We start from the raw sequence: 21,051 nt of genomic DNA on the forward strand, positions 1-21,051 counted from the left end.
ATTGCGGATCAATCGTAATGCCGGTTTGCTTAATTAATAAATGAAAATTAAATAATGCCGGCCCGACCCTGACCCTCTGAGATGCCTCGCAGTCAGAGCCTCTGACCGTTATTAATTAAATAATAGACATATAAATAAAAAATAAAAAAGTCACATAACGTGGCTATGCACCTTTAACACATTAGATGTTGTGGACTGGTGCAGGAAAAGTGGGGTCAGAGTATCACCCCCCTTCTGTTTCATTCAGTCTTTATCAATATGTACGGCAGGAGAGGCGAGCCTGGATCTTCTCTCTGCAAAAACCTGAGGCTAGCTGGGATCCGGGTTAACGACCCTGGGCTCGACGCGAATGAGCGCCGCGTCGCATCAGACAATGCAGCTTTGACAGCGAAGCTAAGCCACACAGTAGATCTTTTTGTCTCTTATCTTGACCGGGTCAAGTTAACAGCCGGCAATCAGGACAAAAATCCTGAAAAAAAAAAAAAAAAAACGACACGGCTTCAAGATGAAAACAGCCCACAGAGTGCGTTGCGTAGTGTCCCCCCTCGCTCTCTCTCTCTCTCTCTTTTGCCCGTGTTCCAGCAGAGTTTCAGTTTAAAAACATGCATCAAAAAACTAAATAAAAAGACACGACACAAACGGATGGCTGACAAATACAACTGTTGCTCACTCGTTCTGGTGCGCTCTCTCGGCACACACGCACACATTCAAATCCTCTCGCCCGTCCGCATATACACCCAGTGCAGTGCAAACACCGTAATGGCAACTCCCCTCGTCCTACCCCGGGTCCTTCTCCCCCCCCCCCCCCCCCCCCCCCCCCCACACTTGATTTGTAACAGCAAGTTCCAGAAAGAGCACTTGTTATTTTTTTTCTTTTTTTAACAAAAAACAATTAAAATATGGCTTTACATTTAAAACCGTGACTGGCGAAATTAAAACGTTTTTTTTCCTTTTCTCCCCCAGATATTTTCCATGTCCTCAATTCAGATTATATAATTCTGCCAAGTTTGTTTACTTAAATATGTAGTTTATGCACAGATCGTTTGTGTGTGTGTGTGTGTGTGTGTGAACCGTGACTACAGCTGGTAAAGACATGGGACTTGCTGGTATGATTGGTTTTTGAAGTGTAAAGGCTTTGATGTGGTGCTGCAGCGGTCCAGCAGGGAAGCCTGATGCCAACCCAGAGAGGACATGCAGAGAAGAAGCTCCCAGTCTATTCCCCCCCCCCCCCCCTCCCCAGACAGGCATTATCTGTGTGATAATTTCCTACTTTCTAAACATGTTGTTATGATTTACCTGTGACTGTGGTGTATGCGTGTCACAGACAGAATGGAAAATGTGCTCTGTGCCACTTTTTTTTGTTTTGTTTTTGTTTTTTGTTTTTTTTTGCGTGTGGGATTGGGACTGTGTGCCAGCATGCCTGCTCGTTCACGAGTCTTAGAGATCATTTCCATACGCTGGCACAGTAGGAAAACTGAGGGAAGTGAGCACGCTTATCGGAACCAAAAAAGCCGTCGACGTCTTCGTCATCTGGAGGGTGCACAGAGGGAGGGGAGGGGGGAAACAATGGACGTTATAAACGCATGTAAAAGGTCAGAGTTGCACAAAGCAAATGGGAATCAGTTAGATTTGCTCACCCTGGCCTGGAGGAGTTATTATAATAGATTGTGCTGTGAACTCTTCGTCGAAGTAACGGGTGTCTGTGTCTGACGTGACTTGGGGCTTGAAGGGTGGGGTAACCTGAGAAAAGAGATGGGAGGAGATGTAAAAAAAGAAAATCAACGTACAAACAGCTCATCTTGTGTTAAATGTCCCTTTTTTAGTCTCTCACTTTTTTTTCAATGATGTCCTGCCAGTTTATGGGGGCAAAGAACTTGTCGTTCATTACTTCTTTGGCATCGTCCGGTCCACCTCCGAGCCTGTTAACAGAAAACAAAATTACTACCAACACCACCTATGTACCGGCTATAAATAAACACGCAGACGTAGTTATCGCAAATGAGCACCCGGCATCACGGACCCGCTCCAAAACAAATTTAGTGTGTGTTAGCGAGCCTGCGGGCCCATCGCAGTGTGCTAATCTCAGCGGTTCTCCTGTGATTGGCAGAGACACGGGGGTCCAGACCAAAACAACAATCGATTATGTCCCCGTTTTAAGACCATTACCCAGAACCAAAACCTATCAGGGAGGAACACGGGCTGCAAACACATTATCACCGTGTTTATAGCTGCTGGAGCAAAAAGCCTTGCGGAGTGTTTTCTGCAGTTCAAAGAGTCAAACACAAACAAATAACATGTTCTTCTGCTTTACGCCTCCTCCTCCTCCAGGAAGCGAATCAACCCCGCAGATTAATGAACACAAACATGTTAAAACAACAGCGGGTCCAGTTTTATTCTTAGATTTATACACTACCAGTCTGGACTTTTTACAACCTTTTTTTAAGAGCATCATGATTGAAATTTACAGCAACGTCCAAAAGAACTGAAGCCATAAAATGACTCGCAAAATAGGTGATACATTTACCTGAGCGACTTCTTGTTTATACACAAGCTTTGTTGTTTTAATGTTAGTTCCTGTCTACTGGGCGTGCCGTGCCATGTGACGTTCCAGTGAATCTACTGTAAACAGCAGATATCGTCACTGGGAGCACTTTGCATTGTTCTAACAAACATATACATTACCTACCCTAAGTATTGGTTTAATCAATTTGATGTAAAATGAAAAAAAAAATATTTGGAAAAGGGTTGCTTCTGCATGAATTTGTCATTTTGGAATTATATTGTTTTTGTATAACTTTTATTTTAGTCTTTAAGATTGTAGAATTTCCCCGATAACCTTATATTTTGGTCGGTCTGGTTCTTTAATTTTAAAACATTGAATCAGATGTTATGATCAAACAGTTACTGTGATCAAACGGAGTAGCCATTTCATCAACTGCTTAAATAAGTATAATAAATGTGTTAGTAATAATGTTTGCTAAAACACAACATTTATTTTAACGTGTGTCATTAAGTCGCTGGCTGCTGCGTAACCCATAGGCTTGGATTGAAGGTACCCGTGGCGTTAACTTTGCATCCTCCCATGACAACAGCAGCACTAACTTCTTCTATTTCCACACGGACCATCAGTGATACGCTCTAACCAATAACACGAAAGCTGATTGGCTGGCTGCGTGTGTTTAGTTGTAAATACATTCAATAAAGAACAATTCAGTGTCACAGGAGCTTTTTACTATGCATCTGAGGCAGCGTAACATGGGCGTAAGAAAATTAAGACCTATTAAAAAAAAGTAAGACCTGAACTCGATAATTCAGTGTATTTAAGACTTTAGGATCTCAAATTTAAGACTTTTTAAGACCCTGTGGAAACCCTGCAAATGTTAACATGAATGTTTACGGGTACTGAAACAATCCAAAAACAGACACATGCGATAAAGACTAATAAAAAGGGTTACTTTATATATAGGAGAAAAAAAACACTTTGTCTTAAGGCTGGTTTCCTGTAGAACCTTTGATCTCACAGTTATACGTGTACCAATAATTTAACCACAGCTGCAGAAGAATTTCAGTATTAATTATGAGTGAGTGTGATATAGTGGATAACAGTGAAACTGAAACAAGGGGCTACTTGAGGTGTGTTTCTACCTCAAGAACCTGTTTCTGAACCCCAGTTGTTTCTACGGTGGGAACCAGAGTTAAACCAGATTACCAGGGTAGAATCCTGCCCCAGTAAATGGTCCTGGTAGGCAGGTAGTTCTTGTTGGAGGGCTCTTGAACCAAGGGAGGGCTTTGCAGTGGGAGGATACAGCTCAGCATTCCCAGTGTGTTGTTTCTCCCAGTTTAAACTCCTAGATGGTCCATGTTTTCTGATCCCTACTACACGATTAACCAGCAAAACAATGGACGTTTCCCTAAAATGATCTATTGTAGTATATAATGATCAAAAATAAGGTCTTAAAGTAATCCCAACCAGAGCTGCTTCTTCCATCTCCTCTCCCCCAGAAGCAGGTAAACAGGAAGTCAGCGACGGCGACATTTGTTGCGGTTTGCTACAGTTACACTTTTCCCAAAAGGTTTAGGGTTTGATTAAATTAATCATTTCAAGTTTCAATGCTGAAAATTACAGCTTTGTTATCATAACAGCAGCCTCTCTAAAAACGACGTATCCTTCAATTAGTCCTGTGGTCCTCCCCGTCCACTTTTGTGACATCAAACTTAGTGAAAAAGTCCAACTTCTGTGTTACAGCTGTTTTATAATTGGTATGGAGATGGGCATAATTAAAAAACATACTAGTCTACAAGAATTTTTAATTTTTTTTAAAACATTTGGAGGATATTGTTGTAGAATCACGGCTTTTATTAACCTTTTTTTATATATAATTGGTCATTTGACAATTACCACAAAAACAACAAAATAAAATTGGTCTTTCTGTAACACACTTGCAATAGTTGTGCTCTTCCTTGTGCCTGTAATAAGAACTTGCTATGAGGTAAAAGTTACATGAGGTACCTTTGTTTGGGGTCTTTCTTCAGCAGGCCGGTTGTTTCTACGGTGGGAACCAGAGTTAAACCAGATTACCAGGGTAGAATCCTGCCCCAGTAAATGGTCCTGGTTTTGCAGTGGGAGGATACAGCTCAGCATTCCCAGCATGTTGTTTCAGTCATCTCCCAGTTTAAACTCCTAGATGGTCCATGTTTTCTGATCCCTACTACACGATTAACCAGCAAAACAATGGACGTTTCCCTAAAATGATCTATTGTAGTATATAATGATCAAAAATAAGGTCTTAAAGTAATCCCAACCAGAGCTGCTTGTCCTATCTCCTCTCCCCCAAAAGCAGGTAAACAGGAAGCCAGCGACGGCGGCATTTGTTGCGATTTGCTACAGTTACACTTTTCCCAAAAGGTTTAGGGTTTGATTAAATTAATCATTTCAAGTTTCAATGCTGAAAATTACAGCTTTGTTATCATAACAGCAGCCTCTCTAAAAACAACATATCCTTCAATTAGTCCTGTGGTCCTCCCCGTCCACTTTTATGACATCAAACTTAGTGAAAAAGTCCAACTTCTGTGTTACAGCTGTTTTATAATTGGTATGGAGATGGGCATAATTGAAAAACATACTAGTCTACTAGGATTTTTAATTTGTTTAAAACGTATATATATATATATATATATATATATATATATATATATATATATATATATATATATATATATATATATATATATATATATATATATATAAATAAATAAAATTGGTCATTTGACAATTACCACAAAAACAACAAAATAAAATTGGTCTTTCTGTAATACACTTGTAATAGTTGTGCTCTTCCTTGTGCCTGTAATAAGTACGGTACTTGCTATGAGGTAAAAGCTACATGAGGTACCTTTGTTTGGGGTCTTTCTTCAGCAGGCCGGACAGCAGGGTTTTGGCCTCTGGGGCCAGGGTCCTTGGGAAGCGGATCTCCTCCATGAGGATGAGCTCAAACAGGCGCTCGTGGTCCTGGTTATAGAACGGCAGCCGACCACACATCATCTCATACATCACCACTCCCAGCCCCCACCAGTCCACTGCGCGTCCGTAGTCATTGTCCTCCAGCACCTGACGGAGAGCAGAAAAAAAGGAACATTTAATTACAAAAGATAACAAACCTAAAAAGATAAAGGAGTTAGCCATGAAGACATTTTGTTCTGTGGCTGCTTTAACGTTATAAATTCCATTAACAACAAGTTAAAGAGCAAATCCTAATTTAAAAATAGATACAGGTTTGACAGCAGACCACTGACAGAGTTTAAAATAGCACACACACCGGTGAACTACATGATTTAACAAAGATTTAAATGACAGTAATGTACAGATATAAATAGGCTTCAATGAAAAATATTGATCAATATGTGAGTTTGTAAATAATTTTCCTTGATCTTGTGTGATACACCCGTTTCTGCTGTATGACATTTACTCAGAATGCAACATGTTATTTTACACAGCTCCTTTCCCATTTCTTGGGCTAATTCAACAGTGATAAAATAACTTACCATTATAATAAAAACCACGTCCGTCCTTTCTGCCTTTCAGATATCATCTCAAATTAAAACATCCTCAATGTTTTTTAACCATCAACCTACCAAGACATTATTTGGTTCCCTGACTGATTCAACATGGCTTTACCTCTGGTGCCAGGTACTCGGGGGTTCCACAGAAGGTTCTCATCGTGGTTTCATGAGTGATTCCCTCCTTACACAGCCCGAAGTCTGTTATCTTTATGTGGCCGTCTTTGTCCAGCAACAAATTCTCCAGCTGTAGGTGAAAAGATTTCATTTAACGTTAAATTGCTTGACTTTTCTCACAGAAGGCTGAGACGCTGATTAGCATTTTCATCGACTCTGATTACACTTATTATAGATTAGATCTGATTAGAGTAATATTTATTAGAGAGGACTATAACACACAAAAGGAGATTTATGCTGCAGGTTCTTTGTTTCTAACAAAAAACGAAGGAGAAGCAAAATTGTCCCCATAATGAAAGCACATGTCCTTAAAGGGAAATATTGTTAAAGCAAAAAAACTGCATCAAAGTACATTTTATACATCTCCCTTTAAAATGGCTCCATGTGTCTCCAGTTTTGATAAATTAGGATCCAATCGAAGAGAACCAGGCCGTTTTGGATCTCTGCCCGACTGGTTGGTGCATCTCTGTTTAAAAACAGACCTTTTCTTTAACCCAACAACTGGGTTAAAACTTCAAATTGAAAGCGAAAAACTGAATGCCAGCTTAAAAGGCTGTGGTTTCACACTGCAAAAAAAAAAGCTCTCCCCCTCTTGAAAGCCAGCAGCAATTGGCCGACTTAGAGCGGTTTACATCCATTTCCCATAACCCGTACAACATTAAATCAAGAAAAGAATTACCTTTAAGTCCCTGTAAACAACATTGCATGAGTGCAGATACTCCAGTGCGGATATTATTTCTGCCCCATAGAAGCGCGCCTTCTCTACGGTGAACACTCTGTCCCGGGATAAGTGAAAGAAGAGCTACAAGAGAAACAACAATTTAAAAGAAAGTCTTTTATATCAGTCATACGTCAGGTCTTTAAAAATTTAACACTTTCTTCCAACGTTGGCTTTACTTGCACTATTTCTAAGAGACAGCCAGCAAATTTCACAGCTCATAACACTTTCTCTTTCAACTTCCACAACAGTAAAATACAGCTAGAATAACATAGAGCAGAAAAGGAACCCTTACTTCTCCTCCATTTGCATACTCCATCACCAAGCATAGCCGGTCGGGGGTTTGAAATGCATATTTTAGTGTCTGAAGAAGAGAGGGGAAATGTGCGACCGGGTTATGAGGAGAACACAGACTGGAGCGTAAACACAAGGCGAGAATAGGAAACCCACCGTTAGGAAAGGATGCCGTGTGTTTTGCAGAACTCTGCTTTCTGTAACTGTGTGAGCCACTTCGTCCTGCGGCGAGAGAAAAGGCACGTTTAGGCCACGCCGTGACAGAAAGACAGCATACTGCTACAACGCAGCTGAAAGAGAAGGCTTTAATGTGACGGGATTTACTTTAGCAAAGATGACTTCTTTGTGGAGGATCTTCATGGCATAGTACAACCCCGTGGCTTTCTCCTTAACCAAGATCACTTTTCCGAACGTCCCTTTGCCCAGCAGCTTCAGGTAGTCAAAGTCACTCATGGTCTGGGGGAGAAACAGGGAAATGTAAACCGTGACTGCTGCCACTCTCCCACTAGTCTGAACTCATTGTTGGTACGTCTTTGACAAGCATTTGATGCGTTTTCAACTAAAATAGGTTCAAATTGACAATATTTAAAGCATTAGATGATGTGTGATGCTCTCGGTTACATACAACAATTTTATATCCTGATTAAAGTTGTCAAAATAATCAATACAAAAATATTTAATCATTTAAAAATACTCATGCGCACCATAATCAATATAAACTGACCCATTGAAATTTGCCTGAATAGTTGCACTTTTCCCAATATTCAGCCTCCCTGCAGCCCTTCATCTCAACAATGATCTGCTGAGAGGCTAAACTCTGAGACCATCTGGAGTAGAGCCAGAAAACACGTGAGACCCTCTTTATCGGGGGGAACTTTGAGGTCGACGAACAAGAAACCACTAAATGCTGAAAGATACTACCAGCTGATGTTGGAGAGCAACGGTACGGCAGAAGTAAAGCTCCTGGATCTGCAGCAGTGAAGCAGGAAGCCAGCTGAACAACCACCTAACACTGTAACGATGTTTATACAGAAGCTTCAGAGACGCGGACAGCCCAAGGATGGGTTTCTGTCGGTTCCACTCTGTTCTACTGCAGGGATGCAGGAGAACGTTAATCAGCTGGCAACTTGGTCAGCTACGAAATATTGAGGCAATGAAACTAAAAACATGTTTTGTATGCTGCAGGCCTGTTTTTAAACCATTTTAGTTAAGAATAAGCCTGTATTAGAAAAAATTCTAATCAAATGTACAGACTTCCATAGAGGATATTAACACTTACACTACTGGTGTTATCTGCTCTGCTGTTTTGTCAAACCAGGAAGTAACACATGAATTATATATTTCTCTAAACGAAGGCTGAATTGTCTCCCTGCTTATTGGTTCTGCATTAATAGCGGAAGTTAAAGTTTGTCATATTGTAACCAATCATACTTTTTGCTCTTAACCAGAAATAATCCCGCACCTTCAAAGGTTGTAGCTGCGGTATCAAAAATGGTGCAGAGTGTTTTTCTTACTATCGGTAGCGAGTTCAAAATGTTAGTATGGTGACAACCCTAATCCTGATATACGAGGATTTTTCTGCGCTGGAGGCAATGTTTACAGAATAAAATCTTAGCAAAGGTGAGGGGGGGAAAAAAAGAGTTTAAAAAATATTTTAAAAATGGGTTAAAATCTAACACTAGTTATCTGCATATAAAGAAAATCTATAAAACCAAAACCCAAAAGTCCAGAGTCAACATAAAAAAGTATATATATATAACATTTTTCTCCTCTTTTATTTAGAGCAACCTCCCAAAAAGCTTAGAGAAAGAGGCTTACAGTTTGAACAACTCGAAAAAAAAAAAAGATGAGCTTAGCAGGACAAACACAGTAAGAGCTCGGCTGCCAGGCACTGCTTGACCAAATACCAACCACTTTTGAATCGGATTTGGATATTTTGGACACGGCGATGTCCATCGCCTCTGCGCCGCAGATGTCACTGGGTGAGCCGGATCGGACGTCCATGGCCTCCTGATCCTCCTGCTTCTTCTTCTTCAGGTCGTTTCTTACCGTCAGGATCTTGTCCACCCATTCCTCCCTGACCCAGAAGAAAGAAGATGTTGACCTCATCAAATGCAACCTAATCCCGTGTCTAAATGACTCACTAAATGTTATCTGTGAATATGAAATGAGTGACTGAACAAATTCTGACATATTTTAGAATGTTTATTAATATAAAACATGCCAACCCCCCCAAAACAAACCTGGGTTTAGTAAAAATTTGATCACTCAGGCTAAGTTTAGAGGATAATCTGTGTACTTTTCAGCAGGGAGCCTCTAGGATTTGGTACTTAGCAGAACGATGTAAACAAAACCCCCTGACAATTTCTTCGGTTAAAGTTAAATAATCAGGTCAAATCTAGCACTGGAGAGGACTTTAAGCAGGATAGCTGTTCCTATTCTTAGGAACGACATGGCTTTTATCTATACATAGCAAACAAAAACCTTTTTAGGCCTTTATTTGTCCCATTCTCTATTTATACTTTCTTTGAAGGAAGTTAAAGCTGTCAACAGTTGTACATCCTTAACCTACTTCTACAACAAACATGGTTTACGTTCTCATATCTGTGGTCTAAAATGCAGAAGTGACGTTTGTTGGCTGTATTCAATCACAGACTGTACATTTAGATTATTTAGGTTGCGTTTCAGCATCAGGTGCCAAACATATCTTCGTTTTTTTTAAACCATTTTTTACTCAGGTAAAATTTATGAGACTGAAAAGGAGACCCCTACCTCTCATCTGGTCGCTCCACGTGGAAGATTCGCTCAATATTCGTCGTCCACTGCCGACATCGAAGAACAAAACAGTTGTGCTTTGGGCGCTCCGTCTTCATTAGATGGCATTCTACAGAGCACGGACAGATCAGCTGCTGCTGAAGATCAATCGAGATTAAACGTATAAACACAAAGCAAGTCGGACGGGAAACTGACCTGCGATGGAGAAGTTGTTCAGCGCTGGGTCGAAGTAATATTCCGGCTTCTCTTTGTATCCGAGGAAGGTTCCATCGCTCTTCAGGATGAAGTACCGAGGACGCCATGTTTTGATGTATTCACCTGGACGCACACAGACTCTGTGTTGGCATTGGACCATTTTCTGGAAGGCTTTTTACTATTGTGCTTTTTATCATCAGTGGTTGAGCACAGCGGGGTTATAACACTGACAATCAACTGAAGCAGAGTAGATCTGCCTATTTCCTATCAGCAGGAAAATATCAGCAATAGTTCACTTCATCTTAGCAGAACAATGTCTTATTACGTTGAATTTGTAGAAAGTCGAGACTTTTTCAGAACGGCGAAAGGCTAACAGCTAGTCAGGATGGCTAAGTAGTTAAGTAATTTAAATAGACTAGCTGAAAATGTTTATCTTTGGGATACAGTCCTATATAAGGAGATAATAAACGTTGAACTTTCACAGAAGTCCGCAGTTTAGTTTTTCATCTTTCTCAAAGTTGATCAACGTCCATGTTATACGTGGATAATTCAGACTTAGTGAGCATGGCTGCTTAGAGCCCCAGGACCACTATCCCACCCGGCCCCCCAAATAATGTTTTTTTGCATGCATAATTATTTCTATATGGTTGCAGTTACAAAAGCACACAATTTAATCACAAAATTGTGTGTTCTTTTATAACAACATATCTTTGTCTAAATCATTACCTACACATGCAAAACATTTTTTAATTGGTTTTAGGGTCCCTAGTGGGCGGACGGCCGCGCTGCAATGGTCACATGAGCTTTCTGCCATGCAATGCGCATCCAAAAGGCTAAAGCATATGTGGCAGGCAAGTAGGCAAAACAATGTTGCAAAAAAACAAAAAGAACATGACCTTCAGAGGCAGAGAAAAAAAAGAGGAACAAGAGAAAAAAAAGCCAAGATAACGGTAGGTTTGCATTGATTAAGAATGCAATGTTTATCAAAAAGATTTGCGTGGCTTTTGATTGAAAATTAGCTTGTCACTGACCCTTAATGACCCGGTTATATAGCCAAATATTTACGCTAATGCGGTTTTATTTGTGTAAAACTGAGCTATGAGTTAATTATTGAGGCTGGCCCTTTATATTTCAGCTTTGTTCAGCTTTAAAACAAAGTATTTGCTAATGTTTGATAGCAAACAATAATTAACATATCCCCATGTCAGACATTTGCCAGCAAACCCATATTACTGGCAGAAATAGAGGCCCACAAAATCAAATTTCGATTAGGGCTCCATGGGGGCTTGGGCCGGCCCTGCTGGCAAGTCACTGCTGATTAGATGGACTGATTACGACCCGCAGCGTCAACCAGCACAATTACATCACAAGTGCAGTTCAGCTACTCTGAACGTAACATGAAACTGTAGCGCTTTAATAATCACTAATGGGGCTGTATCTCACGACGGCCAACATACTGAGTTCGAGTTGTTTTAAATGGCTAAAGTCAGGGAAACCGGTGGGATCTCTCTGACAAGCTGTTGGCCTTCTACTGCTCACAGGATTTCTTAACTTTCCTACAAGCTCACTACAATATGGCTTCATTCCACTACAGACAAGGCTATTATAACTAATACTCTCCCAAAAACAAATCGGCAGCACCCCTGTGGAGTCTTTCAATGGTGGGACCATTCCTTTTTCATCATTGCACAATTAATAAACCAAATCATGGGGCCAGAACAGGGTACCAACAATACAAGTGTGCCAAGCCCACAATATCAGTTCACCGTCTGATGACGAGCGATGTGGGAGAAATTTATTTTCCTGGGGACTGAAAATGGTCTCCTGGTAGTAACGATGACATACTGTATAAGCTCCGGCACTTGGTGTGCCATTTTGTTTGAAGACATATAAATACTGTGAGAACCTTAAAGCTGGGAGGAAAGAACACTTAAAAGAAAAGCTGGTGACTACATCAAGCAGGAAAATAACTACAAAACAGCTTTAGTGAGATACTGAGCTATCCAACTGTGATAATGTGACATTAGCCACGCACTAATGAGGGGTTTGATTTTTCTGCCATTAACCGTCCTGACATTTGTTTCTTAACAGTCTATAACTTTTCTAAACAAATATGTTGAAAATGGATCACATACAGCCAAAAAATACTCATATATAAAGTTTTTACTTTTATTTCGGGTTTCTTGACATAAAATAACTGAATTGTTTAAAGAAAATCTTTTTTTAACGGAGCTCTCATTGTTTTAGCAGCCATGCAAACTTCCTGAGAAGCAATATTCCAAGCCAATGCTAGAGCATGCAACAAATGTGAATTCAACATGTATTGCTGCTGTATATTCAAATATTTCATGATGGAAACAAAGGGCTCCTTACCTCTCTTCTGGAGCCATCCTTCTTTAACGATAGTGATGTCATCCATGCTCGGGACGCAGAACCGTTGGCAAGATAGGGGGGTGCAGACAAGCTGATGGAAATACACGTTAGGTAAACACTTGGCAATAGCTTACAATGATATAACATATAGGAAATAAAAATTATAATGCTTTTATTAATAAAATAAGGATCTTATGAATACAATATAAAAGCACACAACACTTCTCTGTGTTGTTAGTTTTTTTCAATAGAAATAAAAATATTGTCACCATCAGATAGAACACACATAACAAAATATAGCCATAGATCATACTTACACAAAAAGGAAAAGTGACAAATAACTAAGACACCGCACCCAAAAGGAAATAAAACTACAACCTGTGAAAAAGGTGAAGACATAAACTTATGGTGAAACCTCAATGCATACGACACCTCACGTGTCTCAGAGGTGTCTACATAGCAAACCATCTGGAAAATAAATCCCCTTCTTAAGCACTCTGGTGTCCTGAAATACAACTCCACAACATGGAAAACTGCTGAAATCTGCACACCAGCATCATAAAGCAGCCGGCTTGATCGTGCAAAGCTGCATATCGTAACCTTGGAGTCCTGACCTTTATGGTATATCTAAAACAAAACATGGTGGATTTTTGATAAATGTTTAAGGAAAGCCCAGAATCAATAGTGTATCACAAGAATTTCTGGGTATTCCGGTAAAAATTAGCGCAAAGTGTTTTTAGCTCATACAGTAACACCGATTGCTTTAGAGAAGTTAAAAACTGACGAGCAGACACAAAAAACACAGTAAAAGGTTATGGGCTTGTCTAGTTGACCTCTGCTGAATCACCATGTGAACATGGTGGAGGGTTTGTGTACCTGTATGATCCTGTGGGTTACGTTGTGGGGAGCTTTAGCCCCTGGTAGCTATGGCAAATTGGCCTCAGGGGAGATGCCAGACTATAAAGCCCGCTACATACTCCAAGAGAACAGAGACAATTTGTCTTGTTCCATTTTGTTTGTTGAGTATCTCCCTGCTTGTTCTCGCCACAATGTCGGGGCAGAACTTTTTTCTTTAGGGGTGTCCGACTACTGTACTGTGATTGAAAAGGATTTAGAGGGTAGGAGAAGCTGTAACGTCTCACACGTCTGTCGAACTTATGTACGAATTTATGTCTGGGCTCAGCTCTTGGCCCCCTTTTCAATGACGTGGGGCTGAGTCTGACTTCTGAAGCTGAGCGTCTCGTGCAGTATGAAAAGACAGAGCCAAAACAAACTTTTTCCGTGTTCTTCCCACCCCGACTACGAGAAAAAAAAAACTCTTTGTTCTCATGGAGTATGTAGCAAGCTTAAGTGATTCAATTATTCTAATCACATGGCTGACCACTAGAAGAGGCCAACCTTGTCCAGGTTAGGGAGACCTGGGTACCCTCCTGGAGCTAGGCCTGGGGGAGTCAGCGATCACCTGGTGGTGAAGCTTTGGCAACTGGGAATCAGTCGAGCTCAGCCCAAAGGAGCCACAGAACCGACCCTCCATGTGGGCCAATCACCTGTAGACAGGATCATCGTGATCGGGTGCAATGCAAATTGGGTGCCAGGGAAGTCGGAGGCCTTGGGGTGCCAACTCCTTGCTGCATAATGTGGCTTAAGGGAAGTGGAATGTGACCTCACTGGTGGGTAAAGAGCCAGAGCTGACGTTTAGGGTTGAGCGGTACCAGCTGCTAGTTGGACTCACATTCACTTACATCTTGAGCTGTGGAGTCCAACTTCTGCAAAAGGGCTGGACTGTTTTCTATGCAAGGAGCGCCCAAGGATAGAGGGCCAGGGCAGGGGTGGGAGATACTCACAATCCCCCAGCCGAGTGCTTTGATTTTGGAGTTTTCCCCCAGCGAGCAAGGGGGTCACCTCTTTTCAGGTTGCAGGAGGTTTCTGACTATTGTCTGCGCTTATGCAACGTACAGCAGTTCTGATTACCCATCCTTCTTGGCATTGTGTCCTTTCAATGATCATGTGGGTAACGTCAGCATTACCTGGGAGGGTGTGATCGGGAGAAGGGACCTCCCTGAGCTGAAGGAGCGGATAGTCCACAATGAACACAAGGTCTGAGCACAAGGTGTTCCATAAATGTACTTTGCCACCTTGGGCCAGCCGTCGATGATCCATTGTGTAATTGTATCGTCAAGACCTGCCATATTATGTCTTGGACAGTCAGCCCAAGAGAGGGGCCCAGCTGTTAATCGATCATGACCTAGAAGTGAGTTGGAGCTGTCGCCAGGGTAGGACAGACCTGGTAAACCCAAATGGGTAACAAGGATGAACTGGGACCATCTGGCAGAGGAACCTGTCCAACTGATTTTCAATTCACACCTGCGGTAGAGTCTCCCTCATGCCCCAAGAGAGGTTGGGGAAGTTGAAACAAAATTTAACATGTTGAGGACCTCCACTGCTGATGCGGCTTCAAGGAGCTGTGGCCTAAAGGTTATTGGTGGCTGTTATGGTAGCAACCGGAGGACTAGTGGTAAAGGAGGCTATCGGACTGAACACAGAGGCTTTAATAGCTTGGTTGTCCTTGGAAAGCAGCTGACACGTACTGGGTGGCAGGAGGGATCGCAGCTTCTGTGGCTGTAAAAGCAAAAACTAAGGAATGGGAGGAATTTAAAACTATGGAGAGAACTTTTTGGCTGGCCTCAAGTAAGTTCTAGAGAACCATTCAGTGACTTAGGAAAGGAAAACAGGGACCATCCCAAGCTGTGTATGTTTTGGGAGGGGAACTGCAGACCTGGACTAAGGACGACGCATCTCCACTGATCCCACCCACCCAGGCAACGCGCTGTTTGCCCGTCTCCCATCAGGTAAACGCTTCAGAAGCCTCAAATCCAAAACAAATAAGCTTAGAAACAACTTCTTCCCAAGAGCTGTGAGGGCAATCGCCCCCTGAATAGGAGACTGCAGTCCAACGCTTTTAAATCGATCACCCCCTCTGTTACAAGCCCGTCATACGTTACAAGCACCTTAATGTTACTGCGTTACTTGCACACCATCATCTCTGAATATCTAAATGCACATTGCTATAAACGAAGCCTCAAATCATCATTGCTCAATAAGCCCCCTACTACCTTATTATCTGTTATCTGTGACCTTCCTGAATACTAAAAGAAAAATATTTAACCCTTGTTAGTTGCCTGTTTGTTTGTCAGCTTTTTTGTAATGTCAACTGTAATGTGAACCTGAGTAGCCAAAGAGAAATTTCACCACGGTGACAAATAAAATGTTCTTGATTCTTGAGAAGGACACTGAGTGACTTTGAAGATCTTCTGAATACGATCACCAGGTCTTTCAAGGAGAATTTGGTGCCTCAAGAATTGGGAGAATGTGATTCCATCACTGTGGCAGAGGTCACTGAGGTTGTAAAAAGCTTCCAGGCGGCTGGCAACCAGGTGTGGATATGGTTCAGCCTGAATTTCTAATGGCTCTGGACATTGTAGAGCTGTCATGATTGATATGCCTCTTCAATGTTATATGGAGGTGGCTTCAATTTTTCAGAAAGGTGACCGCAGAGTGTGTCCTAGTTATCAAGGGAATCACATATTCTCAGCCACCCTGGGAAAGCTTACTATAAAAGGTGTTTGAGTGGATCCTCCGACCTATTGTTGAACCTCAGATTCATGAAGGGCTGGGATTAGAGTCAGCTCCTCTAAGTCTGAGGCCAAGGTCCTTTACCGGTAGCCTCGTGAGACCATCCTGATCTCGCGAGCTTTCAAGGTTTCACTCGCAGATCAGTCTGGCTACTCTCCATTAAAGAAAATTTGGAGCCGTTCACCAAACGAACGTCCAATCAGCGTTGGCTTTGAGGCGGGTTGAGGTGTGACGCAACGGGAAGCGCGTCAGTTCAGTCTAAAGAACATGGCGGTTTCAGCCGATGAAACTAGCGTTAGCGTGGCTATCGAGCAAGTTTTATCGGAATTACAGAGTATTTCTTTGCTGAGCTAACGAGCCTTTACCTGCAGCAGCAAGAGTAGCTTGGCTTGTGGTTGTGTTTTCGTCGTCGTTCGTAACAGAGCGACGACGAATCTGATTGGTTCATTTGGCCCGTCTATCACCAACATAGGCCAATCAGCTAACCAGTATTTTCGCCCCTTCCCAAAGTTACTTCAACGGAAGGTTTCCAGATGGATATGCAGAGCAAATCTATCTGGCGGAGTCAGGTAACTTTACCGGAACAAGGTGGAGTGTGTCTCTAGCAGAGGGAGTAGTTTAAGTATCTTGGAGTCTTGCTCACGAGTAATGACAGGATTAGGGCGGTGTTAAAAATAGATTTTTCAATTATGAATCGATTCTGATATTAATTCCTAAAGATCGATTCATATAACCAAAGATGGATTTTTAAAATGCATTTTCCACTGTGAACTTAAATGTGTGAGCCGGCATTACTTGCGTGGACATGAGTAGGCTCAACTTTTACGACCACGTATGCACATGCGGTGTCACACCATAAACTGCTCGGCAGCAAGAAGTCTTCACATCCATGTGTTTCATATGTGACACTGAGCTTGATACAATGAGCTGCTCCAAGAAGGCGGTCGCTCAACTAGCTAAGCTAATCAAACATTTAACTATCCCTCCCCACGCTTCGTCCCGCTGGGGAAAAATGTGGGAATTAGTCACAAGAAACAGGTACGCTCCACTATGAAGGTAAAAGGCCCGTGGAGAGTCAGAAGCCTGCGCGGTCACTGTCTGCACACAGCACGCCCAAGTATGTGGGAGCTGGAATATTGTGTTTTTAGCAGTAAAGTACACCGGGAGCCGACTTTAACTTAACAACCGAGTTAGTCTGTCTACTAGTTCTCAGCAGGACAAAAACAAAACAAAGCGCCAGGCTCCACCTAGTGGTCGGAGGCATGGACACAACATGCATCACAGAAGCCTTCACACTCCAGTCCAGGAAGTGAATTTTTTTAAGTCATATTTTTAATAATGCACCAGGTTAGTGTCTAAACTTAGTATCCCTTTTGGTTTAATAAAGATTTTTTTGAATTGAAGAGAAATAACAGCTGTAGATATCTCTGGTGTCTGTTTTCTACCCTCGATCTGTTTGGGCTTTCTGCCCCACGGCATGTTTGTGAAAACTATTGTCTCAACATTCAGGGAGAGGCTTTGGTCCGTATAGCCGCCATCATTACTTTATTAATTTGCTGTTTAATGTTAATATGATACTAGTATCAATACGTCACATAACTACATGAAATTCAGTTAACAGCAAAAAAATGTTTTTAATAACAGTAATCCAATTTGAGATCGGATTGAATCAAATCGATTCTAAATCTTCAGAATGGTATTTAAACCAATTCTTGAAATTTGAATCGATACCCAGCCCTAGACAGGATGGAGCAGGAGATGGACAGATGGATTTGAGCTTCATCTGCAGTAATGCGGAAGCTTCTCTAGTTTGTTGAGGTGAAGAAAAAGCTGAGCTAAAAGCAAAGCTCTCAATAAACCATGTCATCTATGGTCATGAAGTAGGGATCATCACCGGAAAAATGAGATCCCCAATAGAAGAAGCCAAAATGAGCTTCCTCCGGAGGGCTGCCAGGCTCAGCCTTCTCCACACTGAAAAGAGGCAGCTGAGATGGTATGGACAGCTTATCAGGATGCCCACTGTGTGCCTCCCTTTGGCACATCGCACTGTGAGGACTGAGAACGCGATGGACTATATATCCTGTCTGGCCAGTGAGAGCTGGGGAGAGCGATGTCTGGGGTTCCCTCCTGGACCTTTTCTCCTGGAAGCCCGATCTCACATATTTTGTCTTTATCAAAATAAAGACATCCAAATTCTAAAAACCTTTGTCATAAGTGACATGATGCCGTGTGGCTGGGCAATATGGACCAAAAATAATACCTCAACATTTTTTAGGCTGAATGCCGATATACGACATTTATCTTGGTTTTTCTTTTTTTATAAAGTAACTATAAAAAGGCGTCTATGAATCAAAGCTTTATCCCAAATGTTTCACAGGCAATTTTTTTTAACAAACAGTTGTAGATAAATATGTGAAACAGCTGGAAACTAACTTAATGGAATACATAAAAGTAGAATTATAACACAACAGACTATCTCGATATAAATTATATAGCCTCATTTTATATATCTTTAAAAAAATACATGCAGAAGCTTCCCATTATGGGATGTTACATTACAAATGCACTGAGGTCAGAGGGATTATATTCGGTACACATCCAGCTGTAAATTTTGTAAATTTAGTTCACAATACTAGTTATCTATATATTATACTCGTAGGACAAATCTATCAGTAAAATTCTGTTTATAATAGTATCCATCTCTATATTTATTCAGTAAAAACCCATGTCCTGTACTTATGGAACCACTGTTTATCCTGCACTTCTGGTTAGACCGAAACAGCATTTTGTTGCCTTGTACCTGTACCTGTGTAATGACAATAAAGTTGAATCTAATCTAATCTAATCTTGTTTAAAACAAAAAAAAAAAAAACACACTGGTAAAACTGGTTAAATGTTGTCAGTGTGGAAAGTGCCATTCAGACACGCATTATCCCCAATGTTTATAGGGTGTTTATTCCTTTCCTAAAACATAAAGGAGTCTAGAAACATGTAAAAGATGGATAAAGGCATTCGGCCGACATCAGCAGCTGAACGTTACAGTGATCAATGGGCAACTAGGACTGGGGATCGATTCAAGCATTGAGAATCGATTATCAAGATCTAGAATCGACGCTTTTCGATCCGATCCGATCTGAAATAGGATTGCTGGTATTAAAACAAACTTTTTTTTAAACTGTCACTTGAATTACACAACTCCGTAGTTACGCAACATATTGATACTAGTATTATATTAACATTTAACAGCAAATTAACAAAGTAATGGTAGCCAATAGAGGCTCCCTGAATGTTGAGACAGTTGCTTTCACAAACATGCTGAGGGGCAGAAAACCCAAACAGGTTCAGGGTAGAAAACAGAGACACCAGAGATATTTACAGCTGCTGTTTGGACACTAACCCGGTGCATTATTTAAATTATGACATAAAAAAATGCACCTCCCGGACGGGAACGTGAGCCGGAAATGCCACTATGCCTTCAATACTAAAACCTAAAAAGGCTATGTAAAATCGAAAACAGCAGATCCAAAACAATCACATCGCTTGCTGCTTTTTTTCGTAACTAACCCAGAAATAAAGTAATAATAAAAACAGAATTATTAACTTTAACCAAAAAGCCAAATTGAACAGAGAGGTCTTTGGTTATTTTTTTTAAACATACAGTCGCAAAGGCTGTTTGAACTGCTTTGTTTACCAAGATAAAACCAGATAAGGCTTCTCTCGACATCAGACCTTTTATTGCTGCCCACAGTTAACTACGCAGAGTGCAGAGTAGCACTAGACAATTCCTTTTTGAGATTATAAATAAAAAGGGGGCCAACATTTCACTGTAAACAGGGTTGTCCTCGCTTTAAAAAAAACAAAAAAATAAATAAAAAAAACACCTACGACGCAAACAGTTGCTGAAGTTTAGCTAACTCGCCTATTTTCTGTCGACTTTAAAAAGCACAAGGGAGCAACAAGCGATGGACGTAATGCGCAGCGGTAGCAAATAATGCGTTAATTGGCGTGAGAAAACTACCTTGATCCGGTAACGTAAACACAGCCACATCGCTGCAGGCTGGTAGCTAGCTAACACACAGGCAACAACACTCCCAGCCTCTCGTGCGCGCTTTCATCGCTGGAGGCAAATTATAAAACTTTAAAATACAACCCCCTCCCTAAAACAACATTTTAGGAGACATACAGAGACGACAACACCGACCACTGAGCGCGTTAAGAACCCGAGCAAGGCGACTAGCCCCAACATATTTGCAAGCTAACCGCTAGTTAGCACGACAGCTAGCCACCTGCTCAAGTTCTCCCCCAATGTCCTCCCCCCTTACCTCGGCTTCGGAGCAAAAAATATCCGCATAGGTGGCTGTCCGAAGAACTCGGGGGGGGACCACGGTGCACGACGCGCCGACGGGTTAGCGTGGGGAGCTGGTGTGTACTGAACTCTGTCAATGATCACACAGCTTCAGCGCATTGCTCGCCGAGCTTGTTTTCCTCTCTCTCTCTCTCTCTCTCTCTCTCTCTCTCCCTCGCGGCAGCCAGGAGCGAGCGGCGGGGTGCGCGGTCCGACGCTGCGGCACTTTTACAGGGACAAGCAGAGTGGAGGATAAAGCCCGCTTTTAGGTGGGAGCTGAGCACGCTACGGTGGACCGAACCGAGTTCACGGCTTCAGAGGACGAAAAGCAAGCGGTCTCTCTTGTCTCTTTCTCTCCTACGGCTGTACTGCGGTTAGACGTCCGCTTAGCATGGACGCGCTCCGTCTACAGCAGACGCGCACGGTGGGAAGTGACGTCCAGCGAGCAGAGGGTCCACCGTACCTGAACGGTCGGTGTGAAAGT

The 21,051-nt window shown here is 41.8% G+C and overlaps 1 protein-coding gene across 1 annotated transcript; it reads right to left on the reverse strand.

The window, feature by feature from the left end:
* Window positions 1-1,223: 1,223 nt before the first annotated feature.
* Window positions 1,224-20,987, reverse strand: akt2 (v-akt murine thymoma viral oncogene homolog 2). Its single transcript, XM_012882840.3, has 14 exons — window positions 20,545-20,987; window positions 12,590-12,680; window positions 10,217-10,339; window positions 10,019-10,130; window positions 9,158-9,323; window positions 7,571-7,702; window positions 7,403-7,468; window positions 7,248-7,316; window positions 6,914-7,036; window positions 6,176-6,304; window positions 5,394-5,608; window positions 1,832-1,919; window positions 1,638-1,740; window positions 1,224-1,530 (listed from the first exon to the last, which is right to left on the reverse strand). Exons 2-14 carry the CDS (start codon window positions 12,633-12,635, stop codon window positions 1,445-1,447), a joined length of 1,458 nt encoding a protein of 485 aa, XP_012738294.2. The 5' UTR covers window positions 12,636-12,680; window positions 20,545-20,987; the 3' UTR covers window positions 1,224-1,444.
* Window positions 20,988-21,051: the final 64 nt, after the last annotated feature.

Source organism: Fundulus heteroclitus, chromosome 18, assembly GCF_011125445.2.
Source record: "Fundulus heteroclitus isolate FHET01 chromosome 18, MU-UCD_Fhet_4.1, whole genome shotgun sequence".
NCBI lineage: Eukaryota > Metazoa > Chordata > Actinopteri > Cyprinodontiformes > Fundulidae > Fundulus > Fundulus heteroclitus.

What these genes read in the sequence shown, in the direction of transcription:
- akt2 (XM_012882840.3), bottom strand. Translation starts at nt 12,635, where the DNA reads ATGGATGACATCACTATCGTTAAAGAAGGATGGCTCCAGAAGAGAG. An exon ending in CACGGCATCCTTTCCTAACG is followed by an intron (nt 7,317 to 7,402) that starts GTGGGTTTCCTA and finishes TCTCTTCTTCAG; the next exon opens with ACACTAAAATATGCATTTCA. An exon ending in AGGACATCATTGAAAAAAAA is followed by an intron (nt 1,741 to 1,831) that starts GTGAGAGACTAA and finishes CTCTTTTCTCAG; the next exon opens with GTTACCCCACCCTTCAAGCC.